The sequence below is a fragment of the Peromyscus californicus genome, unplaced genomic scaffold, assembly GCF_007827085.1.
Source record: "Peromyscus californicus insignis strain IS unplaced genomic scaffold, ASM782708v3 Scaffold_2__1_contigs__length_46816999, whole genome shotgun sequence".
Taxonomy (NCBI): domain Eukaryota; kingdom Metazoa; phylum Chordata; class Mammalia; order Rodentia; family Cricetidae; genus Peromyscus; species Peromyscus californicus.
The window spans coordinates 13,599,198-13,627,076 of NW_026294540.1; the positions used below are offsets into that span (position 1 = coordinate 13,599,198).

The window sequence follows — 27,879 nt, forward strand, 5'->3', positions numbered from 1 at the left end:
TTTTTTTTTTTTTTACAACTTGTTTATTGAGAAGCAAACCGTGTTCCTGCCTGTGAGGAACGGGCCGGAGGAAGCAGTGATGGAGTTCCCAGCATCAGTGAGATCCGTTTTAAGGCGACAGCAGAGGGACCAGGGAAGGCGGTGTTTGTTGTACTGGGTACAGCTGGGCAGAGAGGTGGGGGGCCAATGGAAGCGGGGAGGGGTGCCCAACCTGGGCAAATGTACCAATGTACCGCAGCTGGAAAACCCTCGGCAGGTTTTCAGTGGGGAGGAGGGAGGGAGACGGGCCGAATGGTTGTCAAGGTAACGGGCTAAATCAGGGCGGGCCTGACTGCTGGTTGAGTGGAGAAGGGCGACAGAGAGGCTGGACAACACAGGAGTGCTGTCAAAACCAGGCAGAGGAGGAGGCGCTGGGGCTGTAGCTCAGTGGCTACAGCTCTTTGAGGACGGCAAAAAAAAAAAAAGGAAAGATGGCGTGCCAGAGGCATGAGTCCCCAGAGGAGGCAGAGCAGGCCACTCCAGCGTGGAGTCAAAATCGCACAGAGGAGGAGTTTGGGAGGGCGCTGGGACCCACTTACCTTTGCAGGGATTCCAGGTTTCTTCTCTCGGGCTGCTTTGGGCTTGGTCCTGGGCCCAGGAGGCTGGCTGGCTGCATGTGCTAGGAGAAAAATTCACTTAGAAGGAAAAAAAAAAAAAAAATACTTGTTCTACTACATACAGCCAAGAGAGGGCTCCGGACTTTCCACAAATCCCCCAGACCCGTGTCTGCACTCTCCATCTCCAGTGACAGAGCAAGTCTGAAGGAAATGACCAAAAGCGAATTAATTCTGGCTCAGGTGGGTTCAGGCTGCTAACCGGTTCCAGCCTGCCTCCCCACCCACCCCAGCCTCACCAGGAGACTGGCAGAACCCCAGCACTATCAGGCCTGGAGTGTTGGACTTGGAGCCAGCTCTCATGGTGATGGTGGGGCTGGATCTGGGTAGCTAAAAATACCCAGGAATCCAGCCAGCTGCCGTGGAGAGCCTCCTCAGAGGTCAGGCCAGGCCAGACAAGCCCCGCTGAGGAGATAAGACACACTCACCCACCCCGGGTGACTGATTCCCTCACCTGCAAGATGTTCTGGGGGCCCCCTGGGTCACTCTCTGATTCTCCAGGAATTCCTGGAAAGCTAGGAAAGTGAGAGATTCCTTCGGCTGGCTCTTGCCACAAAACCTCTCAGGGAGCCGCAGGATGGTCTCAGGGAAGACTATGCCCCAGAGGCCAACAGGGACCGTGAACCCAGGAGAGCAGAGACAGAACGCCTTCAGTCTTTCAGGACAAAGTACAAATTTGGAAGGGGAGATTAGCACTCCCCTAACACAGAGGCACCATAAATCAATTATTTAGCTGTCCAAATGCAGATGGTATGGATAGCAGTGAGAGATAAAAGACTCCAGCTAGAGCCTTAACAGATAAAGCAGGGGGGGGAGGGGGAGGGTGAAACCAGGGTGCCTGGGGGTGCTATCTTATCCACCTGGCTAGGCCATCCCCCCCTCCCAGGTCTCAGCTACTTAACAGCTCTAGGGAACAAGTGGAGGATGGGCAGGTCATTTCTAGAAGCCTGGGCGCAAAGAGAGTGTACTTACGGTCCCAGCCTGTCAAGAGGACTGGCCTGGACGGGGCAAGACCCTCCTCTGTCAAACCAAAATGTTAGAAATAGCCCCCAAACGGTGGTGTTGCATCGACTTTTCCCCTCCTGGTTCCCGGCGGCAGGAACTTGCTTGAGGGCACAGGGCACATCGGAGGAAAACACTGGGGGCTGGGGAGAGTGGGGGGGGGGGGGTATCGCTACCCATCGTGGCTGCAGTCTCCACCTGGAGCGTTCCAAAAGGTCAAGTTCCAAACGAGGGCTCCAGGCCAGGTGGAGCAGACGGAAGGGGCGGGGACCGCCAGAATGGGTAGAGAAGCTGGTCCGGCCACCTCCCAGGCCACCTCCCGGCTCAGGCAGTCCTTCCGCTGGCGTGGCCCTTTCTCAGCAGCCCAAAGCGGCCCCGCCCCAAGCTTAGTGGGTGACCAGTGGGCGGGGCACCCCTCAGGGCCAGGGACGACGGAGGGACAAACTGCCCCACCCTACTGCCCAGGAGGTGATAAGGGTGCAAAAAAGAGAGAGGGGGGGGGGGGGAGGGAGGGAGATGAAAGAGCCTGGAGTGGGGACAGTCACAAGTTCGCCTGTCACGTCTATCTTTCCCTTTCAAACATCACACCACACAGTTTAGCACCTAATTGTCCCCCAAAGGCTGTAGCCCTCCAGGGTACAGCTGACACAGCGCGACTTGTCAATTATTTAGTCTGAGGCTGGAGGAGATAAGAGACCCGCAGACCTGAAGCCTGGAACCAGAGAAGCAGAGCCCTTAGGCCGACCAAGTAGGTTCCAAGGCTTACAGGGTATATATATATCTACAGTATGAACCGAATGCACTTAGTAACATGCTTTTCCGGGCTCTTCCCACTTGAGGTGAGGCGTTCAGCCCTCCCCCCAGCACCAAGCCAGCTCAACTGGACGCCTGGCCCTCGCTGCACCAGCGGGGAGCCACAGGGACCATTCTGAGATCCCAGGCTACCAGACAGCTAGCTCTCTGGCAGCGAGGAAAACAGACAGCTGGCACCGGAGGGTGCCTAAAAATAACCCAGACAGCTGGGCAAGGGGGTGTCAGGGGCCCAGGCTGATGGGCCGAAAATCAAGATACCTAGAACCCTGTCCAGGCTCTGCCAGGGGGGTGGCCTCAGTAACCTAGGGTGAGAGATTTCTTCTCTTGGAGCCTTTGGTGGGACAACCCTTAAAAATCATGCGCCCCCCCCCCCCCCCCCCCGACACACAGAACAGCCCATTCAGCCCGGGAACAGCCTGGACTCAAAACTGCAACGGGAAGAAAAACAGCTGGCCTCCCAAGCACAGCTACTTTTCTTTCTCCTTTGCTTGGAGGCTCCAGCACGTGCTTCAGGAAGTGGGCTGGCGGGGAGGAGCCCAGGACGCAGCCCAGCCCCCACCCCCGCAGCCACTCCCAGCAACAATCCCGATCGTAATGGAGGCCAACGGGTTGCCGAGGCCAGAGCAGGAGCGCGGCCCCCTTAATCTCCATTAATCCTCCCACCAACCCTTTTCCAGCAGTTATTATGATTTTTTTTTTTTTCTTTTTAAACGGGGGAAACACTGGTCCAAGGTCACTAGCCCACAGCTGCCAGACTTGAAGATCCCTGACCAGGCACCAACGTGCCTCCAACGCCGCCACCTCCGTGAAGCCTGCTAGGCTCCCCAAGCCACCCTTCCAGCACTCACTGCAGGGGTGAGGAACAAGAGGGAAGACAAGAAGCTGGACGCTCCGGGGCAAAATAAAGGAAGCAGCGTGATCCGTGGCACCTGCAGCCAAATGGCTTATCAAAGTAACATATAACTAGGAACACAGTGGGGTGGGAGAGGGCAGGGGTCAGAGATCAAGGGCCATACCACCTTCAGCTGTGAAGCTTCCTGGGCCGGAGGGCAAGCCAACTGCTGGCTACCCAACCAGAGAATATCTCAGGTGTTACCTAGCAGGGAGAGTCAGGAAAACTGGCAGCGCCTGGGACCTTGCACGGAGTGCAAATTCTCAGATGCACCTCCTGAATGAGAAACTCAAGAGACGAGCATAGCCAGGTTTAATGAGTTCCCCTAACTGACTTCGGATGCCTGTGCTGCCTAGTTTTTACAGACAGGGAGCCCGGCTCAGAGACTCTGTTCAGACTATGCAAGGTCACCATCACATGTAAAGGGCCAGCCTACTTGCATGTTCTGGAAGCCAGGCTCTCACAACCTGGCCTGGTTGGGACACGGAGGCCACTGTGAGAATCCAGGAAACGGAGAAGTCAAGGAAGCCTTTTCTCTGGGCAAGCTGCCTACGACTTAGGTCTCTTGGTTCTTTGTCTACCCAGCAAGCCGCCAGACCTCAGAGGGTGGCTCATTTGGTCCTCCTAATGGGGCTCAGGAGGAATGGCTGAAACGCCATCGGCAAGGCTGCCAGCGCGCAATGCCTTCAGAAGCTTCCAAGGCCCTCCCACCCACCATAAAACACACCATTGGGAAATACTTCGTAGTCCTGCTCTAGTACGCAGCTAAATTCGGCAGAGAATCGCCCGCCCTTAAACGCCTGACAACAGAGGTTGACAGGCGGGGCTGGATGGACCCAGCAGGCCGCCCATTTCACACACACACACACACACACACAACCGCCACATCAGCGTGGAGGAGGGGCTGCAGAACCAGCCCCAGCGAGTTTGGGAATCCCAACCCGCCCTTCGAAGGCCGCAGGCCAAAGCCCCCTGATACAGTTCTCTGTGAACTTGGGAAAAGGGCTCTTAACCTACCTTAGTGGGAAAGGTGTCAGCCAAATTAGGCCTGCTCCAGATGTCCAGAGGAAGCAAGGGCTGTCTACTGTGGGGATAACCCAGACATTGCTCCGGTCTCCGGCCAAGACCTGTGAATTCGGACGATCTGTTAGGGCAGTCCCTCAGTTTGTAGGTCAGAGAATGGATTGGCCAAATGCAAACCGACAGGGTCTACTTGATCGAAAGGGAGCCTCAGAAATGCTGCCCCCCCCACCTTTCCCAGCTGACAAGGCGGCCCTCACTCTGGAATGGATGGGGGTGGGGTGGGGGTGGCTGAGTCACTAAGGTTCAGCCCGGGCGACAAGCAGCAGGAGACGACTCATCTGCATTTCCAAAGGCCCGCCCTGTCCGCATCCCCTCCCCCAGGAAGGCCGAGATCTAAGGCTTTAACCCTCCGGCACTTATCGCGGGGGGGTAGGGGGGGAGATCCCGAGGGGGAGGCCCCACTCGGCTTTCCCAGGCCCCGACCGCCCCCCCCACCCCACCCCAACACACACCTCCAACCAGCAGAGCTGGGTTGGAGGCTGTGCCCCTTGGCGTCCAAGTGAAGGGACTCAGGCACTGCGAGGGCCTCTAAACCAAAGTGGGGACAAAAGGGGAGACCCGCCCCTCCGGCTCGGCTATCAAAGGACGACCGGGGGAGGCAGGGGTGGGTCTCCCGAAGCCGAGTGGGCAGTGGAGGGAGCCTTGGGCAGCCTCTTAGCCCTTGGCTACTTTGGCTCCTGTTCCGCGAGGCAGAACAAGCAAGCAGGGCACTGCAGCCAGAGCGAGGCCTCGTGCCCGCCTGGGCCTTGGGAGTCCGGGGCTGCAGAGGAGATCAGGGTCTCCAACCCGCCTCCAGCGGCTCGCCCGGCCCCGGCCCCGGCTCCTCCCGCGATCGCGATCGCCAGTGCGGGGAGCCACACGCCGCGCCCAGGGCGCAGAGGGGTGCGGGGGGGGGGGGGAGCGAGTGCGGGAACTGTGATACGCGACGCCCCCGAGGCCTAAGACCCCCCCCCCCGAGACCCGTCACCAGGATCCCGGGTGCCGTGCTTTGCAGGCTCCTAGGACCCGGGACTGCCTCCCGGGCTCCCAGCGACAACCGGGGGAAAGCAGGATGGCGGAAGGAAGGAAGGAGGAGGAGGAGAGCCGGCCGCCATTAGCCACCGCAGTATTGAACCGCCGGGCGGCCGGGCGGCTCCAGCCTTTGGCCCCAACCGGGCCCAGCCCGGGGCTCGGCTCAAAAATCTGAAAATAAAACTCATGTTTGGGAGGGAGGAGCCCGCGCGGCCGGCAGAGAAGGACAGGCAGCGCCGGGCTGCAGGCGGGAGAGATGCTGCGTCATGGTGCCAACATGGACGCCGGCCTTTTGTCCTTTTTCTCTTTGGAAGAGCGGGCGAGCCCCGGAGCCCCGAAAAGCTGACTTAAAGGGGGCAGAAACCCCACATCGAAGGGGAACGAGACCTTAGGACGGGTGGGGAGGTTTCCTCGCCTTTGCAGCCCCTCCGTCTCCAAAGCACTTCAATTGCTTTCCCTGCCACCGAGGTTCAGACCCGAGGCCAGCCAAAGGGACTAGCGCTGACAGCTCCATGGATGCTCCCCCCCCAGTACTGGGGAGATGCTCTCTCCGCTTTTGGGGCAGAAGAGGCAAAGGGGTCTGGAGAGCCTTTGTCCCCTCACCCGCCCACTGTCATCGGTTGCCAAACTCAAGCTCCAGAAACCTCAGCTCCCTTCATCTGCAGCCCATGGCCTGCTCGATCGAGAGTTCCTCGAAGGGGGCAAAAAGCACTTAAAATTTTTCTTCTTTTATTTTAGTCTTTTACTTACCCGCTCAGCCCGGTGCCATGGAGTCTAGAAGAAAAAGCTGGGCGGTGTTTTTGGAGATGTTATGATAAAAAAAACACAACTTTTTGTTGTTGTTGTTTTGGTTGTTTAGTTGGGGAGAAAAAAGATCTGGGGTTATGGTGTTCTTTTGTTGTTACCTTTTTGTAAGTTACACTCGTGGTATTTTCTGCTCCTTCCCACGACCTGCAAACTTTCCAGGGTTGGGCTGGCAAAAAGGGCGGCTTCGCTGTGGACTGTTTACCGCTCTGGATTTAGCCATGGCGTGATCGTCATTAAGAAACAAAAGGCGAAAACACGGTCAAGTCAAACAAAAGAAAAGGCGAAAAGAGCTCACCAAGCCCTTCCCAACCACCACAGAAAATACCACCGAGTTCATGGAGGTGTTTGGCTTGAACCAGCTAGGGCTTGTTTTCCCGTTTTAATCTAGTTTTCAGTGGCGGCTTTTAGTCTTTTGTCAAGAAAGCCCTCTTCCTTTCCCTCCACCCCCCCCCACCCCACTCCACCCAAGTCGAGAAAAACAGCTGTTTTTCTTCAAAATAGATCGATTTTCAAAGAAAGTGTACGAGTCACTGGGAAGGAGCCTGAGCAGCATCTACTGCTGTAAACATTTTCTCAAAAGCTTGCACTCAACACCGTAGCTTCATAAAAGCAAACGTCTTAAGAGCATTTTAACTGACTTACATCGGACAGAGACAGAGACGGACATGCAGATGAAGATTCCGAAAATTCAGGACATCTCAGGCGACATTAACATAACTGCAGTGCAGTAAGGACAGAATGGATTGGGTACTTACAATGTTAAAAGGTTTTTTTTTTAGAAAATTTAACAGTAACAACAGCTCACGAAGTTTGGTTGTTGCTGCCATTTCGCTATTCCTATTAAGTATACATTTAAAACATTACCTTGTTAAAAAGAGTAGTTAATAAGATGGCCCAGGTTAAGTGTTTAATAGAGGAAACTATATTTAAAAATTTATTGTTCAGTCAAGAGAATACAGATTAAGACAGCTCCAAGCTCTCCCCCCCTCCACCCCACCCAAGAAAAAAAAAAGGAAAAAAATTAAATATGTCATTTACTTAGGTTTTTTTGAATTCAAAACTGTTAACTGCTGACATTAATAGTGTGCCATGACCTAGTTATACAAGACAAAGATGGATTCCAAGTCATAAGGAAAAATCCAGATCTTTTTAAAAGGTCTTCTTCATTCTTCCAAGTGTGAGTCCTTTGGCAAATGTTAAACACATTCAGGCGTCCTGAACTGGATGGTGGAGTCAAAGGAAAAGCATTCCCCATTTGCAACAAAGGAAAAACCCACTTGGCCATTTAATTCCATTGCAGAAAAATGGCTCCCCTCATCTGTTGGCCTCTCCTTGGAGTCTGATGAAGGATGTTTTGAGATCAGCGTCTAATAACTCAAGCCCTATAGAAGCCGCGTGCTGATTGGCTGCCGCGCCCTGCCGCCCTGCTCCAGCCAATTACCTACCCACGGCCAAATTACAAACCCCGAAAAGAGCCCCAATATGAAATACACCACCACGAAGCCCCAGCCAGGCGGCTGCTTCGCCTCGGCAGCCCGAGAAGAGAGACCGGGGGGTCTGCAAACAGCTCCACGCGAAGCCGGGGAAGCCTCCGAGTTGAACTCACAAAATGGAAGCCGAGCGCTGATTGGCCGCCGCCACTCCCGGACCTTTAATAAAGAAAGGGGAAGGAAAATGATAAATGCAAAAAAGGGGACTCTCTGTCGCTGGTGGCTGGAGGAAGGAGGGGGGAAGAAGCATGTGTTCAGGACAATTACTGGGCGCTCCCCTCCAAAAATAAAAAAACAGAAAGGAAAAAAAATTAAAAAAAAAAAAAAGGAGCTATCTTCCATGTCCAGGCGAGGGCTGTATCCTCCCAGGAATGTGAAGGCTAATGTGGTTCCAAGTCTTGGTTTCCCCTCCCCAGTACAGCTCCAGGGAGGGAGGGAGGGGGTGTGCGGGCCGAAGAGGAAGCGGGATCGGAGATACCTCGATTGCAACTCGTTTTGGGGTCGACGTCTGCCTCCCCCAGGCTCCTAGTAGTCAAGCACACAATCACCCCCCTCCAAACCCAGCCCTTTTGCCGAGTCTCCCCGCGCCCACCTCCGGTCTGGGCAGTTTGGAAACAGTTTGGGAGGCCCCGGGGGCGCACGCCGTGGAGTGCCCGGGTAGCTGGAAGGGTAGCCCCAGCCGCGGGAGGTAGAGACCGAGGAGACCCCCTCTCCGCCCCCCCCCCCCGCCAGCCAAGCCCCCCACCTCAGTCCCAGCAGAATAAATAAATTAAAAGGCCTTCCCCCCGGGGAAGGGGGGGGGAGGCAGTGTGGGAGCGCGCGAGTGAGGGGTGGGGGGCCGCTGGGGCCCGGGGCTTTGGCGGCGCAGCTGCCGCCGCCGGGAGAGTGCCTGGGGAAGCGGCGAGGAAGGCGAGGGGAGGAGGAAGAGGAGGAGGAGGAGGAGGAGGAAGAGGAGGAGGGTGAGCGCTCGGGTCGGGCTCCTTAGCGGTGTATTGTGGGATGTGCGGCTACTGGGAGCCGAGCCTCCGCCGCCAGCCGCCTCCCGGGCAGCAGCAGCAGCAGCAGCAGCAGCAGCGGCAGCGGCGGCGGCGGCGGCGGCGGCGGCGGCAGCAAGGGCAGCGGCAGCTCGGGGCCCGGCAGCCGCTAAGGCGGCGTCCCCCCCATCCCGGCCCCCGGTCCGGCCGCCCCGGCCTCGGCTCCCGCGGGGGACACCATGTACTGGCTGGCGGCGCAGGGAGGCCGGCGCCCGGCGGGGATGTAAGCACGGCTGGGGAGGGAGAGAAGGCCGAGGCTAGAACAGCCGGGCGGCCCGAGCCCCCGGCCCCCGCCCCGGCGGGCGACGCCAGGCCTGCCGCGCGCCCCGAGCCCGAGCCGGGCCGAGCGCCACGCCGGGCAGCCGGCAGCACCATGGGCCGGAGCCCGCGTCCTCCGTGCGCCCCGGACCGCGCCAGCCCGCAGCGGGGGCCCCGGGCAGCCCCTCGCTGGCAGCCGGAGACGGTGGCCGAGCGGGCGGGCGCGTAAATTCTCCGGAAAGGGTTTATTCTCTCGCTCCATTCTTATTTTTTTTTTTTTCTCCTACGGGGGAGAGGGGGGGGGGGGAAGAGCCAGCGAGACAAGCTTTCGGGGCGCGCTGGTAAGGTGGGAGGGGGTGGGGGCCAGCCGATTGGATTCTTTGGCGAATGTGTAGAAGCGGCGGAGAGGACAACAACTTGATGGTTTTCAGGTTGGGTTAACGGCATGGAGAACAGTCACCCCCACCACCACCACCAGCAGCCCCCGCCGCAGCCCGGCCCTTCGGGCGAGAGGAGGAACCACCATTGGAGAAGTTACAAGTTGATGATTGACCCGGCTCTGAAAAAGGGGCACCATAAACTGTACCGCTACGATGGGCAGCATTTCAGCCTGGCGGTGAGTAGCCGACGCGCCTTCCCGCCACCCCCACCCATCTCCGGTGGAGCCCCCAGACAGAGGCGAATGGAGGGGAGACCCCTCTCCCAGCCACCTGGCCAACTGTCAGCCAGGGCTCCCCCCTCAGCCTGGAGTGGGACTGGTGCCTGGAGAGGGGGGATCTGCCCCTGCCCCTGGGGAGGGTGCCAGCCGTCCATGCTGAGCCCCCTATCCCTGCCCACAGATGTCCAGCAACCGCCCGGTGGAAATCGTGGAAGATCCCCGGGTGGTCGGAATCTGGACCAAAACCAAGGAGCTGGAGCTGTCGGTGCCCAAATTCAAGGTAAGACCCCTCCTCTCGGTCTTTTGGTCCCTCCCCCCTTCCCCGAGTTCGAAAATAACGCCAGTCCTGACCAAGCCCAGCCGGATTCTGAGTTCCCGCCGTCCAGGACTGGGAAGTTTTGGCGGGGAGGGGGAGAGTGGTGTCCCCTCCCGGCCACTGTAAACAAAATAACACTCGGAGAAATTGTAACGAGGGCGCTGATATAGAGTCCTGTTGGCGGAGCCGGGGGCTCCGGGTCCCCACCTGGGTCCTGTGCGCCCAGGGGCCTGGTTCAGGGACCCGCCCCCTTTCCCATCCCTTTGGGTTTTAAGGGGACAACTTCCTAGACCAGGGGGTCGTCCCGGAACCAGCAGCAAGGACTGGAGGCCAGACTAGGGGGTGGGGAAAGAGAAACTGTTTCTTTTTCCCCTTGCCTTTAGAACCCAGAGGACTTCCAGGTTCCAAACGATTTAATCCTCCGCTTCCCAGGCCCGCCCGCATGCTTTTTTTCTTTTTTCAAAAAAAAAAAAAAAAATTCACCCTTTATTGTTTTTTAACCGCGGGGCAAGTGAGAGGAGTGTCATGTTTTCTCTTTGGTTTTAATGTTTTCCAAACTCCCTTCCCCCGCGGCCCCTGCCAGATCGATGAGTTCTACGTGGGCCCTGTGCCTCCAAAGCAGGTGACATTTGCCAAGCTGAATGACAACATCCGCGAAAACTTCCTAAGGGACATGTGCAAAAAGTATGGGGAGGTGGAAGAGGTGGAGATTTTGTATAACCCGAAGACCAAGAAACACCTGGGTATTGCCAAGGTGGTCTTTGCCACGGTCAGGGGCGCCAAGGAGGCGGTCCAGCACCTGCATAGTACTTCTGTCATGGGCAACATTATCCACGTGGAGCTGGACACCCAAAGGTTAGTACAGGCCTGTAGGCCGCCCATGGGGGAGGAGCTGGAAGGCCACCTGTCAGCCTGACCCTCTTCCTTTGAAAATCTCCTCCTCCCTTCCGAGTTAGGAGAACCTTCCTGCTGTCCCCTCTTCCTTGGGATTCCCCCACCCACCCCCACCCCCCGCCCCATCACCTTATTTATTTTTTGTCCCCTCCGGAGGGCAAAGTCACATGGAGCCAAATGTGTTGTCTGTTGCTAGGAGACAGGCTATAATTTACCAAATGTGCCAGTCCTTGGCCACGGCACCCTTAGGGACCACCCAGAGGTTTCCCTACCTATGACACCCCCGTGGGCCCCCTCTCTCTGAGCCCCAGTGGCCTGGGTTTAGACAGCCCCTAGTGTTACTGCCTGTGTTCGGGGAGAAGGAAGCATTTGTTTATTTGTAAGGGGGCAGAGGAAGAACCACGTGCCTTTAAATTCGTAAAAGTCATTCCTTCAGGATCTAGGGTGCTATGCCCCCCTCCCCCTAGCCCCTGTCCCTCCCGGTGCCCCTTCCTTGAACCAATCTGAGCCCTGGAGTGTTTCATTGATAATGTTCTGATAGCACTGATAGTGGATCTTGGGGGCGGGCTGCTCTGGGTGCTCAAGGGTTGACACTTGTCTTCCCTCCTCTCTCTCTTAAAGAGACCGCAGCACCTTGGTTTGCTGAGCCGGGCTGGGCAGCCACACCTCCTACCTCCAGGGTTTGCTGGCTCTCCCCTCAGCCTCAGTCCTGGCTCAAGACTCAGGTAGAAAGACCTGGCAAAGACTCAAGAGAGCCTTCCCCCTAAATTTGTTTGCCTGTGTCTTTTCTGAGAGATTCCTTCCGATCTGAAGGAAAGTACAGGGCGCTCTGGACCTAGAGAGTCCCTAGTCCCCTGGTCCTAAGGTTAAGTCCAGAGTTGTGGGGGGTGGGGGGCGGTGGCAGACCAGTGAACCCTGCCTGAGAGGATTTAGGACCAGCTCCAGGAGTGTTTTGCACACAGGTTTGTGAGTACCTGAGCACGGCAAAGGCAAGAGAGGAAAACTTAATCTGTGTTGTTTTGCTTTTTATGATGGCTGTGTGGTGGCCGCATCTCTAAGACACGGTGCTGGGTGTTGCAAAGGGTTGTCGTAGTTCTGAGTGAATTCGGTTAGCCGGCTTGCAGAGCCTGGACCTAGTCGTATGTCATAAGCTTGTTATGTTTGTCCGATCTACAGCTCTCCTGCTCCCCTTTTCCCTAGTTTCTCACTCTCTAATAAAGCTCGTGTGTGTGTGTGTGTGTGTGTGTGTGTGTGTGTGTGTGTGTGTGCGTGTGTGTGTGTTGTGTGTGTATGTGTGAACAGGCTTTTAAATCTACTCCCCGTTCTTACAATAAGCTGAAGTCTAATTTCCCCCAAGACTGAAGCATGCAGTCCCCTCCCCCATCACCTGCCCACATCTTAAAGAGCAGCTAAGTCTTACCACAATTTCATTTCTGGAAGAAAAAAAAAAAAAACAAGAAACAAAAAAACCAAAAAACCCTCAGATACTACTACCTAAGTTTGAGATTGTATTTCGAGAAAGAGACCAGCAAAGTGTAAAGTGTAGCTCAAGGAATGTACCTCCTTTGCATATGTAAGCAACCACCTCTAAGGCTATAAATACCAATGATCTGGGGCCTGGTTGGTAAAAATCTTTCTCTGATGGGTAGGGAGTTAAACTTAGGGCTCATTGGGACCATGTGGGCCCCAGGTAGTCCCCCAGGCAGACTTGGGGCCCTCTGGAGGCTTCCGCTGGTGAAAAGCACTGTGCAGTTGATTCATAGGAATATGTGTGTTTGACCAACTTTGCTGGTCTTCTGGCCCCAGATAGTTAACAGTCATCTGTGTGTGTCACCTGACTTCCTCTGTCCTTGCTACGAACACTATTGCTCAGTGAAAGACTGAATTGTGGGGAGATGGGGGGTCATAATGGCTCTTTGGGAACTATGGTCTAGGTAATGAAGAGGACTTTGCACTGAGGATGGCATTTTTGGGTTTTGGGGAGTCTCTACCCAACAAGGCGTTAACCTTCGAGTCTCACTCAGGGTCAGAACAGCCAGGGTTGCAGCTTTGTTGGACAGATGAGAATCTTGAATGAAGTACGAGAGGGTAGGAACCTAAGCAGGGGACATGCAGTGTCCCCAAGCTTGTGGTCTCAGGCACAAGGGACCCATGAAGATGCTAATAAGCAAGTTGGAATCCCCATGGGTTATGTCTCCTGCTGGAGCCTCCATGGATACCCCTCTCCCCTGCCTGTTACAGGGGAAACTCGCATGCGCTTTTATGAACTGTTGGTCACCGGCCGGTACACCCCCCAGACCCTCCCGGTGGGTGAGCTGGATGCTGTTTCTCCAATTGTGAACGAGACCCTGCAGGTAGGTTTATCACGGTTGCTTCTCTGGCTCAGCACCTCTGGCTTTAGAGGCCTGAGTACACCTGTAGGTTTCAGGTCTAAAAACCCTGTTTTCCCAAGATCTGCTACAACATGTCTCCCCTGGGGTTGGTTCTGCTCTCTATAGCATTCGGTCCACAGGGAGTCCTTCCCATTCTACCCTGCATCTGCACTGCGATTCCCACAGACCTGGGGTTGCTTTTCCATATGAATGGCAAACCATTGCTGTGTTCAGGTCTTAGCGTCTGGTGTCTGGCCTTCCCTGTACTCCTGTCTCCAGGAAGCAGAGTTCAGAGCCTCTTCCAGAACAGACTGCCTCTTTCTCAGCCCCCCTGCCTACCAGGACACTCACTTGGCCAATTCCAGTCAGCCACAGTTTCAACCTGCTCTGGGGACCCCTCAGAGGGTTATTAAAGTCTGTTTACCTGCCAAGCAGGAGGCACTTGTCCTATGTCACGTTGTTTAAATCTCTAGAATTTTTCAGGACAGTCCATCAAGCCCAAGACCACAGTTCTTGGTCACATCTCTGTCCCAACGCCCTTTAATGTCAGATAGCCTGAGGTGGGAAGGAAATGCCAGTCTTTACCAAGCTGACAGGGTCTTCTCTTTCTGCTGGGGGATTAGAGAAAGCCCTCAAAGTGTCCAGAGGGTAAACATCTATACCTAGGGAGAGAGAAAAACTTAAGAGCTTCCTAACACGTCTTTCCTTCTGCTGGAAAGTCGTGGGCTCCAAGCTCTCCAGCAGCCAGAGTTTTAGTGGGAGAACACTATTTCCTTGCATGGATCTACCCTCCCTCCACTCCTGGGACTTCTTTTCTTTCTCTTTCTAGCTGTCAGATGCTCTGAAGCGCCTCAAGGATGGCAGCCTGTCTGCAGGCTGTGGCTCTGGCTCCTCCTCTGTCACCCCCAATAGCGGCGGGACCCCCTTCTCCCAGGACACGGCTTACTCCAGCTGCCGTCTGGACACACCCAACTCCTACGGACAAGGCACCCCGCTCACGCCTCGCCTGGGCACCCCTTTCTCCCAAGATTCCAGCTATTCCAGTCGTCAGCCCACACCCTCCTACCTCTTCAGCCAGGACCCCACGGCGACCTTCAAGGCGCGGCGGCATGAGAGCAAGTTCACCGACGCCTACAACCGCCGCCACGAGCACCATTATGTCCACAATTCGGCTGTGGCTGCCGTGGCTGGAGCCACAACTACTTTCCGAGGCTCCTCAGACCTTTCCTTTGGCGGCAGTGGAGGCAGCAGCGGCCCCCCCTTCAAGACCCAGCCACAGGATTCGGCCTCCTTTGCCCACACTCCACCTCCTGCCCAAGCAGCCCCTGCATCTGGATTCAAGTCGGCTTTCTCTCCGTATCAGACTCCAGCACCCCCGTTCCCCCCACCCCCTGAGGAGCCCGCTGCCGCAGCAGCCTTTGGGACCCGTGACAGCGGGGAGTTCCGGAGGGCACCTGCACCCCCACCCCTCCCACCTTCTGAACCTCCAGCCAAGGAGAAGCCAGGCACCCCTCCTGGTCCTCCACCCCCTGACCACAACAGCATGGAGCTGGGTGGTAGGCCGACCTTCGGCTGGAGTCCTGAGCCCTGTGACAGCCCGGGCACACCCACCCTGGAGTCATCTCCTGCAGGGCCGGAGAAGCCCCACGACAGCCTGGACTCCCGCATTGAGATGCTGTTGAAAGAGCAGCGCACCAAGCTGCCCTTCCTGCGTGAGCAGGACTCAGACACTGAGCTCCAGATGGAGGGCAGCCCCATCTCCTCCTCCTCCTCCCAGCTCTCCCCACTCACCCACTTTGGCACTAACTCGCAGCCCGGCTTCCGTGGTCCCTCACCGCCCTCCTCGCGGCCCTCCAGCACGGGTCTGGAGGACATCAGCCCAACACCACTGCCTGATTCTGATGAGGATGATGACCTGGGCCTGGGCCTGGGGCCTCGGCCCCCCCCTGAGCCGGGCCCCCCAGACCCTATGGGTCTTGTAGGCCAGACAGCTGAGGCGGCTTTGGACCTGGCAGGAGACAGGACCCCGACCTCAGAGAGGATGGATGAGGTACCACCATGTCTGTTCTGTCTGGGATTGATTCTGTCTGTGTTCCACTCCTTGATACGTTTCACTAGCTAAGACACGGGAGCAATGGGACCAGGTGACAGTTCTGCTGTCCTCGATTGGACGTAGAGCCCAGACTCTTCAACGTGGTTGGGTTTGAGTTGGAGCGGAGTTTTCCGAGACCTGAAGGAGTATGAGCTGTGGTCACCGTTCCAGGTTATTTTCTGTTAGTGGCTTAGGAGTGATATCAGTCCTGTTGCTCCAGGAGTATTGGAAGCTGGCCAGGGTGCCGTGTGGAGCTGGCCCAGCAAGCGCTCGCAGAGTCCTGTGCTCTGAGGCGATGAGGAAGCATGCATGCAAGTGGTGTAGTCGGCTTCCTTTTCCTTCCGCTTTAGATGTTCGGTGGGAAGGAGTTCAGGTTAGCTTTGAAGAGGGAAATAGAGTAAATCAGGCAAAATTTCCCCTCGCCCTCCCTCTTCACTCCCATCTCATTGCTCAGACCACCAGTCTCAGAAGTTTCGTTCGGAGCTGGGAAGGTGAAGGTGCTAATGTCCAGGTCTTGCGGGGGGGGGGGGGGGGGGCTGTTATGTCATCCCCCTGGGTTCCACTCACTCCTCACCCTGGGTCAGGCCCCTGGCATCACTGGGTCCAGCAGGCATTGAACAAGTAGAAGCCGAGATACAGCCCCTCTGCCCCTGTGGGCACAGAGATGAGGTTCTCCCTCCCCTGGCCCCTCGCATTAAGCCCCTCTGGCTGCCTGGAAAGGAACAGAGAACTTTGGCTGTCCCGGGGGGGGGGGGGTGGGGGGGGTGGGGGGGGCACAGGTGGCGGAGGCTCCTGGGAGCCTGCGAGCAGTTCTGGGGAAGTGGTTTCTGGCTTCAAGGGTCCAGGCGGAGGGAGTTGACAGGTGTACTAGAACTAGCGGGGCTCTGGGCCCTCCCCCATCCCTTCTAGGCAGCCTAGGTTTGGGGGATGTTTATCATGCCAGCCACCTGGTCCAGGGCTCAGGAGCTCAGGGTAGCTCGAGGGAATGGGCCTCTCCCCCCACCCCCACCCCCACGCTCACTCCCTGGGTATAGGAGGAGAAGAGGAAACTGAGGCTGGAGTCTGGGGCGCCCCAGGATAGAAGCCCAGGGATGCTTTGGAGTAGAGCTGAGCACCAGGCCAGCCCTCGGGCGCCCCCTGCTGGCCGCCGGGAGAGCAGTACTAGGTTCTGTGTCTGGTAGTGTATATGGTGTCTGTCTATGATAAAAGAGCTCTGCCTGCACCAGGCTCAGGTTGAGGCCAGCCTGGAGGGGACCGGTGGGGAGGGACGGGAAAGGCAGAGGCTGGTGATTAAAAGCACAAAAGTTCCAGCCCCAGAGCCTTAGCGGCCTTGTCGCATTGCCTCCGTGACCTAGAGGAAGGCAAGTGCCCCTTCTAGGCTCAGTTTCATCATCTGTTGAGTGGGTCAATAAGAGGCCGGGCCTCACCATCGCCATGGAAACAGTGGCGTTGCCTGGGAAGTCCAAGCGTCCTTCACCTAGCCCTACAGGAACTGCAGCCAGCTGGTTCCTACCCGCTGTGCCCAGGGAGGGGGCGGGCAGAGGCAGAGCTCGCCTGGTGCTCCTGTGATTGGCTGACTGGAGCGGCCTGGGTTAACCCTCTGTGTGCTGCGCCACAGTGCTAGGTGCTGTCCAGAGCTGACGGTAGGGCATCTGTCCTGTCTCTTCTTGCTGAGCTTGCCTGGCCCTCCCTCACCTGGGTACCCGAGAGTGAGTGAGTGTAGAGACGTGGCGCATACAGGGGAAATGAGAGACCAGATGCTCCTTCCCCCACCGATGTCCCCTCGGAGACCCTCCCCACCGGGTGGTGTGACCTCTGACCTCACAGCGCATTCTCAGCCTTCCAGAGCACTTGCTGTCTGTCAAGCCTGGTTTTCTTACCGGTTTCACCCCGGGTAGGGACTGACCCACACTCAGGGTCTGGTGTGGGACTGGAACTCATCTTGCCTTACCATACCTCCAGTTTCCAGCTCCAGCTGTACCAAAGGAGCTCAGTGCCTCTCTCGCTAATGTCAAAGTAAAGAGCCCTCCTCACTGTGGCGCTTTTTTTTTTTTTTTTTTTTTTTTTTTTTGGCCCAAGTTGTCCTTGACTTCTACCCCCCTCCACCTCCTCATGTTCTGACAGCAGCTCTTCATGGGGCAGGCGTCTGGAGCCTGTGTCCCAGCCCTGGTTCTCACTGTCAGCTGTGGCTCTCTGGTTCACTTCCTCATCTGTCAAAAGGGACCCACATGGAGCCCCACCGTGAGGTTTCCGTGTGAGGTTTCCCTGCAGTTAAAGAATGAGACCATCGGCATTTGTCGCTCTCAGCCACTTGCCAGCCCTTGCTAAGACCCCAGGAGACCTAAGTGAAAAGAGCATGAGCAAAGATTAAAAAGGTTCAGGCCGGGCGGTGGTGGCGCACACCTTTAATCCCAGCACTCGGGAGGCAGAGGCAGGCGGATCTCTGTGAGTTCGAGGCCAGCCTGGTCTACAGAGCGAGTTCCAGGAAAGGCGCAAAGCTACACAGGGAAACCCTGTCTCGAAAAACCAAAAATAAAAGGTTCAGTGGGAGCATGCTTTCCCAGCTCTAGGGCTGTGCGGCGCACCTGCCTAGCATGCTCAAGGGTCTGGGCTCAGTCCCTAGCACTTCCAAACAAGCAAACCCAAATCCCCTATGAGTGGAAAGGCTGCTGCTGCCCTCAGCCACCCAGCCAGCACTTGTCACCTTTTGTACCAGGCCCTGCGGGCCACAGAGAGGACCACTGGCTGACTGAGGCCAGCTTGGGGAGCCACTTCCTGTTTGAAATCCCGGCCTGTGCCTCTTATTGGTTGTGTGGTCTCAGGGAAGTTACTTCAGCCTTTCCTGTGTCCCCATTTCCTCATTGGTAAAAGTAAGGATAAGAAACCAACTTTGCAGGGTTGTTCTAAGAACTACCTAATGGATGTAAATTTTCCTGGCTCGTGGGAAATGCTGCACCATTGTTAACTTTAACTTTCCCGTGTCTGTGTTCTCTGACTCTCAGTTTAAGCTGTGGCTGCTTCATTTTGTCATCCGTGTGTCTCGTCCCATCTCCCCCACCCCCGCCCCCACTTTCCATTTCTCCACGATACACTATTGGTCTAGTTACGCTTCAACTCCACCGTTTACAAGTTCCGCTCCATACAAAGCAAGACTGGTGTCTGTCTTTGCCCCTTTCCCGTTCTCAACGCCTAGAACAGTGCCTGGCACACGGGTGCTGAACAGATGTTTGTTGAATGAATAGCTGTTTGGATGCCCCTTATACAAAAGGGGAAAGTATGTTTTTTTTTTGGGGGGGGGGTGTTGATTGGTTTGCACAAGGCCCCAGCTGGCAGCTAGGAATCGCTAGTACTGATCCCAAGTCCCCAGCTTCCTGGTGCTTGGAAAGTGCTTGTGAGCCTGCCTCTCACCCTCACTACTCTCTTCCAGGGCCAGCAGTCCTCAGGAGAGGACATGGAAATCTCAGATGACGAGATGCCCTCGGCCCCCATCACCAGCGCTGACTGCCCCAAGCCCATGGTGGTGACCCCAGGGGCGGGGGCCGTGGCGGCCCCCAACGTGCTGGCTCCAAACCTGCCCCTACCCCCGCCCCCTGGTTTCCCTCCATTGCCCCCGCCCCCACCCCCCCCCACCCCCACAGCCTGGCTTCCCCATGCCCCCACCTCTGCCTCCTCCCCCGCCCCCGCCCCCGCCGTCCCATCCCGCAGTGACAGTGCCCCCGCCACCCTTGCCAGCGCCACCGGGCGTCCCCCCGCCACCCATCCTGCCTCCCCTGCCCCCCTTCCCGCCGGGACTGTTTCCTGTGATGCAGGTGGACATGAGCCACGTACTGGGTGGCCAGTGGGGTGGCATGCCCATGTCCTTCCAGATGCAAACACAGATGTTAAGCCGGCTGATGACAGGCCAGGGTGCCTGCCCCTACCCTCCCTTCATGGCCGCCGCGGCCGCCGCCGCCTCGGCTGGACTGCAGTTTGTCAACCTGCCCCCCTACCGGAGTCCCTTCTCGCTGAGCAACAGCGGCCCAGGCCGTGGGCAGCACTGGCCGCCCCTGCCCAAGTTCGACCCCTCCGTGCCGCCGCCGGGCTATGTGCCCCGCCAGGAGGACCCGCACAAGGCCACGGTGGATGGGGTCCTGCTGGTGGTCCTCAAGGAGCTCAAGGCCATCATGAAGCGAGATCTTAACCGCAAGATGGTGGAGGTGGTGGCCTTCCGGGCCTTCGACGAGTGGTGGGACAAGAAGGAGCGGATGGCCAAGGTATGTGGGTGGATGGGCAGGGAGCATCCTAGAGCCCCAAGAGGCGGCAGGGCAAGGACCAGAGTAGGTATCCCTTTCTCCCAACTGGATGTGTGGTTGGTTGCCTCGGCTCCCAGCATGAGGCTCCTTTACAGGGTGTGGCTTACTGAGCAGCCTGGACCCGTGGCCTCTGGCTGTGTGCAGCTCCTTTCATTGAAATAAGAGAAGGTAAAATGAAAGTGCGAATCCATCCCAGTTCCTCATTTGCCCATGCCGAGTTTCAGGAGCTCAGTGGCTTCCTGTCCAGCGGCTGCCAGCTCAGGTGGCCCCACAGCCTAGGCCCCTGGGACCTGACTCACCTTCCCTTTCCCATCTGAGGTCTTTGGCGCAAAGTCTGACCTTGTGGGGACTTTTTTTTTTTTCTTTTTTTAAACTATTATTATAAATGTATTTATTTATTTTACATCTACTTTTCCTGTTTCCTGGAGGGCTTGCCTATCCAGACCCTCAGAAGTGATCCCTTACTGCCTTATCTCTACTTCAGAGAGAAAGTTCTCTCCAGTTCTTTTTCTTTAAGAGGCGGAGTCTCAGCCTGTGGTCCAGGCTCAAGGATGTTCCTGCTTCTTCCCCCTTAAGCCACAATGAGAGGCACTTGCCTGGCTTGAATATTTTGAAATCCTCTCAGTTAGGCTAGGAGTAGTGGCACACGCCTTTAAACCCAGCACTGGGGAGGCAGAGGCAGGTGGATCTCTGTGAGTTCGAGGCCAGCCTGGTCCACAGAGTGAGTTCCAGGAAAGGCACCAAAACTACACAGAGAAACCCTGTCTCAAACAAACAAACAAACAAACAAAAAGAGTTTGCGGCTAGCCTGGTCTACATAATAAGACCCTTGTCTCAAAAAAGCAAATAATAATAATAATAGTAATAATAATTACAAGAAAAACCTTCACTCTGGTCCCCTCTGCTCCTCACCCCAACCCCAGAGGGAAGGAGACCACTGGTCCATTTTGCTGTCCCTACACTACACTTTAGGGAACTCCTGTGACTAGGAACCTGCTCTTTGCTCTCTTTTTGTAAGCGAGTTCTGTCACAGCCGCTTCTCATCCATATTATGGGGTCATAAACCAGAAAGAAGCTCTACCACACAGTTCTTTATAGTTCGCTTGGCTTGTGTTGTCCCCCAGGGATGAGTAACAGTCGCAGCTAACTAAAGCTATGCCATCAATAACTTAAAAGTGTCCGTGCCCCGAAGACAGCTCATTTTGTCCAATTCTCGTACCGTCCGTTGAAGCCCGTATTTCAGACCTTGAGTGGCCACCTGTGGGCAAACAGTGAAGGAACCTCTTTGCAGACATGTTCTGTATTTTTGCTTTTTTTGCTGTTGGTTTTGAGACAAGGTTTCACTATGTTGCCCTGGCTGTCTGGGACTTGCTCTGTAGCCCAGGCTAGCCTCCAACTCAGAGATCCACCTGCTTCTACCTCTAGAGTCCTGGCTTTAGAGGCATACGATACTTCACCTGGCCTTCATGAATGTTGTAGAGAGGCTTGTTTTTTTATCAAAGCTGAATCTGGTTTAGGTTTAAATAAAATACTTATTGAAGCCAGGTGGTGCACACCTTTAATCTCAGCCCTCAGGAGACAGAGGCAGGTGGATCTCTCTGTGAGTTCAAGGCCAGCCTGGGCTACATAGCAATTTCCAGGACAGCCAGGGCTACATAGAGAGACCCTGTCTCAAAAAAGCAAAAGCACAACAACCAAAACAAAACAGAAAACCATCCGGGTCTCTAATGCAGGCTAACCTCAAATGCCCTATGTAACGGAGAATGATTTTGAATTTAGAATTTTCCTGCTTCCACCTGTGGGTGTTGGGATTACAAGTATGCCCCACCACACCCCGTTTAGCAGATGCTGAGAATGCTGGGCAAGCACTCGTCCAGCTGAGCTCCATCCCCAGCTCCCAGTAGATTCTTCAAGCTGTTGACGGTGTCTGAGCCAGATGTGAAGCATACCTGTAATCCTGGCATGAGGGAGGCGGGGTCGAGGATATCAGGAGTTTAAGGCCAGCCTCAGCTACACAGCTCCATGCTATCCTCTAAAATACCAAAAGCAGGGGTTAGAGAGATGTCTCAACAGTTGAAAGCACTGGCAGCGCTTGTGGAAATCAGTTCCCAGCACCTACATAGTAGTAGGATTACTGATCTGTAAATCCAGTCCTGGGGATCCGACTCCCTCCTCCCGTCTCCCCAGGCACCAGACATACACAAAGACAAAAAGCACCCATACGCATAAAATGCAAATACATTTAAAAGAAATTATATAACAAATTCAGAAGATCGGTAACTTGGGTCTGGTTTCATGCTTTATGTTTATTTGACGTTATTGTGAGATAGGGCCTCAAGCAAGCCAGGCTGGCCTCAAAACTTGCTATGAAGGTAAACAGAGTTGGCTTTAAGTGTTCCCAAGCGGTAAGGATAGCAAGTGTGTGCCGCCACACCCAGCCCTCACCCGTTGTTTGTTTATTGGTACTGTTTGGTGCGTGTGGGTGTTTGGTCTGTATCCATGCAAGTGAAGCGGGTGTCTGCCTGATGGCCACCGAGGATGGCATCGGAGGCCCTGGAACTAGAGTTACAGATGGTTGTGAGCTGCCACATGGGTGCTGGGAATGGGACTCAGGTCCTCTGCAAAGACAGGCATTGCCCTTAACAAACCACTGAGCCATCTCTCTGGTCCCCTTCCCTCTGTCCCTTCTTTTTTGGCTTTTCGAGACAGGGTTTCTCTGTGTAGTTTTGGTGCCTGTCCTGGATCTCGCTCTGTAGACCAGGCTGGCCTCGAACTCACAGAGATCTGCCTAGCTCTACCTCCAAGTTGTTGGGATTTAAAGGCGTGTGCCACCGCTGCCGGCACTAGTTCAAGAAATAAAATAATTGATCCCAATTAATTTCTGAATGGGAACCCCTAACACTCCATCATTCCTTCTCTTATGGGTATATCGAGTCAGCTGCTTAAACACTGTGGACTATTTGCCTACAGGGCACAGGGAATTAAGACATAGTAAAGTCCATTGAGTGTGGACCTTGGTCCATGTGATCGTGGTGCAGACGTGACCTTAGAGCACACATTCTCACCTCCCACACGTGGTGACTGCCACTCCAAGAACTTGGGCTGTAAGTAGTGTATTGCTAGGGAGGCCGTGATGGAGGGGCAGTGCAGGGTTCTGGAACCCCAGGAAGGCAGTGCAGTGTGGCCAGGTGTGTGGGAGGAAAGTGTACCGTGACCTGGGGCTACCTGCAGGGGATGACCGCAGTGCCTCTGATTGTGGTCACTGTTCCCTTCTCTCCCATCCTAGGCCTCGCTGACGCCCGTGAAGTCCGGTGAGCACAAGGATGAAGATAGGCCAAAGCCTAAAGACCGAATCGCCTCGTGTCTGCTGGAGTCGTGGGGCAAGGGCGAAGGCCTGGGTTACGAGGGCCTGGGCCTTGGCATTGGACTGCGAGGCGCCATCCGCCTGCCCTCCTTCAAGGTCAAGAGGAAGGAGCCGCCAGACACAGCCTCCTCTGGTGACCAGAAGCGGCTGCGGCCCTCGACGTCGGTGGACGAGGATGATGAAGGTTTGTGCTCTCGGCTGCTGGCCGACTGTCTGTTCCTCTTCTTCTTCTTCTGCCCATCTCCGCCTCTCAGCTCTGACTCCTGCTGTTCCCACAGAGTCGGAACGGGAGCGTGACCGGGACATGGCCGATGCCCCCTGCGAACTCGCCAAGCGGGACCCCAAAAGCGTGGGCGTGCGGCGCCGGCCAGCGCGGCCCCTGGAGCTGGACAGTGGTGGGGAAGAGGATGAGAAGGAGTCCTTGTCCGTGTCCTCCTCGTCATCAGCGTCCTCATCCTCGGGATCTTCCTCCACCTCACCCTCATCCTCGGCCTCAGACAAGGAGGAGGAGGAGCAGGAAAGCACTGAGGAGGAAGAGGAGGAAGCGGAGGAGGAGGAAGAGGAGGAAGAAGGCCCCAGGAGCCATATATCCTCACCCTCATCCTCGTCCACCTCTGATAAGGTTTGGCTCAGGGGGATTCCTGGGTGCCGCTGGGTGGGGAGACATGGACCTTCAGCTCACCTGTGACCCTCTGACCCTGTACCCTTTGACCCCTGTGCCCCAGGATGATGATGACAGTGACGACCAGATTGATTCTGATAACGATGACCAAGACATAGCCCTGTCAGAGGCGAGTGAGAAGGACAATGGAGACTCTGAGGAAGGTAAGCAGGGAGGTGGGCAGCCTGGCCCTGCCCCAAGCCCATCCTCCCAGGGTAGAGCTGGAGTTAACAGTTACAGATACTCTGGGACCGATATTAGGGCTTTTTTTGTTTGTTTGTTTGTTTGTTTGTTTGTTTTTTGAGACAGGGTTTCTCTGTGTAGTTTTGGTGCCTGTCCTGGCTCTCGCTCTGTGGACCAGGCTGTCCTCGAACTCACCGAGATCCACCTGGCTCTGCCTCCCGAGTGCTGGGATTAAAGCTATAGGCCACCGTCCCCCAGCAATATTAGTGCTTTTGGGAAGTGTATTCATTAAAGCACATACCTCATGTGTTAGGATCCCAGCTACATCGAATGGCAGAATGGACAAGTCCATAGACCCAGAACATAGATCAGTGGGTTCTAAGGGGGGGGTTAGGAAGAAAGTGGGTGCTTCCCAAGCGGGTGGCATCTGACTGTGGCAATGGAAGCCCTTGGGAACTAAGCGGAGGTGGTGGTCGTCACACTGGGAACGAACATACTGAGCGGTGCTGGGATTGTTCGCTTCAAAGGGAAGAGTGTTACGTTCATTTCACTGTGCTCTTTTTATATTGAGGACTGGCTCCTCCCCTTCAGTGTCTGAGGGCTGTGTTCAGGAGGCATCACGTGCAAGGTCTTCGGGGGAAATATCTGGCACGGGGCAGGGAGGGGCCGTGAAATAACCCTCCCAACCTGTGTCCTTCATCCAGAGGAGACAGAGAGCATCGCCACCTCGAAGGCCGTAGCTGAGTCGTCATCCAGTGAAAGTTCCGAGTCTTCCGAGTATGAATCCAGTTCGGAGTCATCTTCATCCTCATCTTCATCCTCAGAGGATGAAGAGGACATGGCCGAACCTGGGGAGGAAGAGGAAGAGGAGGAGGAAAAAGAGACCGCAATGGCCACAGCGATGGTAGTGGCAATGGCCGATGAGAACATGCCTCCGGCAGGTGGCCAGGACTTTGAGCAAGAGAGGGCAGAAGTGCCTCTGGGCCCAGGAGCCCCCATGGGGGAGTCCTTGGGCACAGAAGAGGAAGTGGACATTGAGGCTGCGGACGAAGTCCCCGAGATGCAGACTCCCATGCTGGAGGAGCCTCCCTTGCCCGTGGGTGCTCAGGAGCTGGAAGGGAGCAAAGAGCCCCCAGAAGAGCCAGTCCCAAACACACAAGAGGACATGTTGCTGTCTCCAGAGCTCCCTGCCAGGGAGACGGAGGCTCAGCTCCCATCACCTCCTGAACACTGTCCAGGTAATCCTCTAGCCTCCAGGGTGGGAGTTGGGCGGGGCATGGGGCAGAAAGCTGGGTAGTGTCTTTGCCAATGGAACTAGCCGAGGTCCTCTGGAAGGGCCTCAGCAGACTCCCCTGGGTCACTGCTGGGCTCACTATTCAATAACAAGATTCCCGCCGGGCCAGCACTTAGGAGGCTGAGGCAGGTGGATCTCTGTGAGTTCTAGGACAGCCAGAACTACATAGTGAGACCCTGTCTTGAACACCCCACCCCCTGCCAAAAAAAAAAAAGAAAAAAAGAAAAGAAAAGAAAAGAAAACCCTTCCCCAAGGGTTATTCCTCAGTCTATGTGTTCCTGAGGTGCCCCCATACACACACTCAGTGGAAACCCGTGATCGGTTTAGTGGCAGGTGAGTAGGGCAGCTGTGGGTACCAGGTCAGGTGAGGAGACGGTGGGTTCTGCACCCTCCACCACCTTGACAGAGTGCGGCAAAGCATGGGAAAAGCTCATTGCTGGGGCCTTGGTGTGGGCGTGCAGGGCAGCGGCAGCAGGGCAGTGGCAGAGATGGTCTCTCTGAACTTGAGCTGCTAGAAACAGTGTTGCTACTGAGCTCCTGGGACTCCGTACTCTTACTTAATTATAATTCGTTTTAACGTCTCAGAATATTTAACCTAGCCGCACCTGGTTAGTATGTCCCTTTTTGAAATCCAGGAGAGGAAACTGTTGCTATTGTTTTAATGTATCTCATTTTACTGAGTCCAGACCACAGTGAACTGTGAACAGTACCTCAGTAAGAAGGTTCTTTTGGTCCCCGGTACTGTCTTAGGCATTGCCAATACAATGGTGGATCAGATGGGTGGAGATGTCTGTCCTCCTGAAGCTCGTATTTTAGGTCAGAGTGACAGGTTGCAACATGTGCACTAGAAAAATGCACAAGAGAGTAGAGATAATAAATGCCAGGAGAATATAAAGAGTGGCCAGTACGGCGCAGATGAGACTTGAGTGTTGTTCCACCATGGAGCGGGTTTTCTTGGGCTGTAGGAACAAGGGAGTGTCTTGTTTTCTACAGTGCTGGGGGAAAGCTAGCGCTGTTCCTCCTGACACTTAGGAAGCCCCTGCTAGGTGCCTGACCCTGGGCTGGTTCCCGAGATGCCCTGCGTGGTTTAACTGAGTAGTGTCTGTATGTTACGCGCATAGCAGGACAGTAAGAGTATAATAAGGCTTGGAGAGATGCTCGAATCAAGTAACAATGCCCTGGTTTTTGCCTACCTCTCTCCAGAGGAAGACCTGGAAGTGGAGCCCGAGCCTCCTCCCATGCTCTCCTTGCCCCTGCAGCCGCCGTTGCCACCCCCTCGGTTGCTCCGGCCACCCAGCCCACCACCGGAGCCCGAAACCCCGGAGCCCCCCAAACCTCCCATCCCCCTGGAACCTCCCCCCGACGACCAGCCACCCCGTACTCCAGGTCTCTGTGGCACCCTGGCCAAGTCACAGAGCACAGAGACGGTGCCAGCCACCCCAGGCGGGGAGCCCCCACTGTCGGGGGGCAGCAGTGGCCTGTCCCTGAGCTCGCCGCAGGTGCCTGGCAGCCCCTTCTCCTATCCGTCCCCGTCCCCCGGCTTGAGCAGTGGGGGCCTCCCACGGACGCCCGGCCGGGACTTCACCTTCACGCCCACGTTCCCTGAGCCCAGCGGACCCTTGCTTCTCCCCGTCTGTCCCCTGCCAGCCGGTCGACGCGATGAGCGCTCTGGCCCCCTGGCCTCCCCGGTGCTCCTGGAGACCGGCCTGCCTCTCCCACTTTCCCTGCCTCTGCCCTTGCCTCTGACGTTGCCCGTCCCCGTCCCCGTCCCAGTCCCCGTCCTAAGGGCCCAGCCTCGGCCCCCGACCCAGCTGCCACCCCTGCTCCCTGCCTCCCTAGCTCCGTGCCCACCCCCGATGAAGAGGAAGCCAGGCCGGCCCCGGCGATCCCCGCCGTCTATGCTGTCCTTGGATGGACCTTTGGTCCGGCCACCACCAGGGCCCGCCCTCGGGAGGGACCTGCTGCTCCTGTCAGGCCAGCCCCAGGCCCCCATCTTCCCCGGCGCACATGACCCTCGGGCCGTGACTTTGGACTTCCGGAACACGGGGATCCCGGCCCCCCCCGCCGCCCCTCCCACCCCAGCCCCCGCCGCCCCCCGCCCCCCGCCCCCCGTGGAGCCCACCAAACTGCCCTTCAAGGAGCTGGACAACCAGTGGCCCTCGGAGGCCATCCCCCCGGGACCTCGCCGCGGCGATGAAGTCACCGAGGAGTACATGGACCTGGCCAAGGTGCGAGGAGGACCGTGGCGGCGGCCACCCAAGAAGCGCCACGAGGACCTGGTGGCCCCGTCGGCCTCCCCCGAGCCCTCGCCGCCCCAGCCTCTCTTCCGGCCCCGCTCGGAGTTTGAGGAGATGACCATCCTGTATGACATCTGGAACGGTGGCATTGACGAGGAGGACATCCGCTTCCTGTGCGTCACCTACGAGCGCCTCTTGCAGCAGGACAACGGCATGGACTGGCTGAACGACACGCTCTGGGTCTACCATCCCTATATCCTGCCAGACGTGGGGCCCACATCCTTCAGAAGCAGGAGTCCCTCCAGGCATATCGCCCTATCTGTAGCAATCACAGTACCAGGGAGGCAATAGTACAGTCACCGTGTCGCCTATCAGGTGGCGGTCACGCCCAGCCTGTCTCACTCCCAGAGGCAGCAGAGCGAGTCTCGGGCCAAAACGTAGGTTTGAGGATTGTAGAACTCGTTAATGGCAGA

At 56.4% G+C, this 27,879-nt stretch overlaps 2 protein-coding genes across 2 annotated transcripts in view; one reads left to right on the forward strand and one right to left on the reverse strand.

Moving 5' to 3' along the window:
• On the reverse strand, positions 1-9,160 carry LOC128120742 (translation initiation factor IF-2-like). Its single transcript, XM_052754944.1, has 6 exons — positions 8,971-9,160; positions 8,344-8,731; positions 7,868-7,910; positions 6,360-6,467; positions 4,378-4,487; positions 1-2,109 (listed from the first exon to the last, which is right to left on the reverse strand). Exons 1-6 carry the CDS (start codon positions 9,158-9,160, stop codon positions 1,980-1,982), a joined length of 969 nt encoding a protein of 322 aa, XP_052610904.1. The 3' UTR covers positions 1-1,979.
• The window catches only part of Setd1b (SET domain containing 1B, histone lysine methyltransferase), a 24,726-nt gene continuing 5,563 nt past the window's right edge, over positions 8,717-27,879 (forward strand). Inside the window, 15 exon segments of the mRNA XM_052755378.1 lie at positions 8,717-9,008; positions 9,475-9,659; positions 9,883-9,981; positions 10,601-10,869; positions 13,151-13,265; positions 14,113-15,333; positions 18,803-18,994; positions 18,996-19,628; positions 22,954-23,215; positions 23,310-23,653; positions 23,757-23,856; positions 24,580-25,113; positions 26,373-27,226; positions 27,228-27,266; positions 27,269-27,659. Of these exon segments, the coding sequence (XP_052611338.1) occupies positions 9,489-9,659; positions 9,883-9,981; positions 10,601-10,869; positions 13,151-13,265; positions 14,113-15,333; positions 18,803-18,994; positions 18,996-19,628; positions 22,954-23,215; positions 23,310-23,653; positions 23,757-23,856; positions 24,580-25,113; positions 26,373-27,226; positions 27,228-27,266; positions 27,269-27,659 (5,224 nt within the window). The 5' untranslated portion in view covers positions 8,717-9,008; positions 9,475-9,488.

What these genes read in the sequence shown, in the direction of transcription:
- LOC128120742 (XM_052754944.1), bottom strand. Translation starts at nt 9,160, where the DNA reads ATGGTGCTGCCGGCTGCCCGGCGTGGCGCTCGGCCCGGCTCGGGCTCG. An exon ending in CGAGTGTAACTTACAAAAAG is followed by an intron (nt 4,488 to 6,359) that starts GTAACAACAAAA and finishes CCGAATTCACAG; the next exon opens with GTCTTGGCCGGAGACCGGAG. An exon ending in CTGACACCTTTCCCACTAAG is followed by an intron (nt 2,110 to 4,377) that starts GTAGGTTAAGAG and finishes CCTGGGCAGTAG; the next exon opens with GGTGGGGCAGTTTGTCCCTC.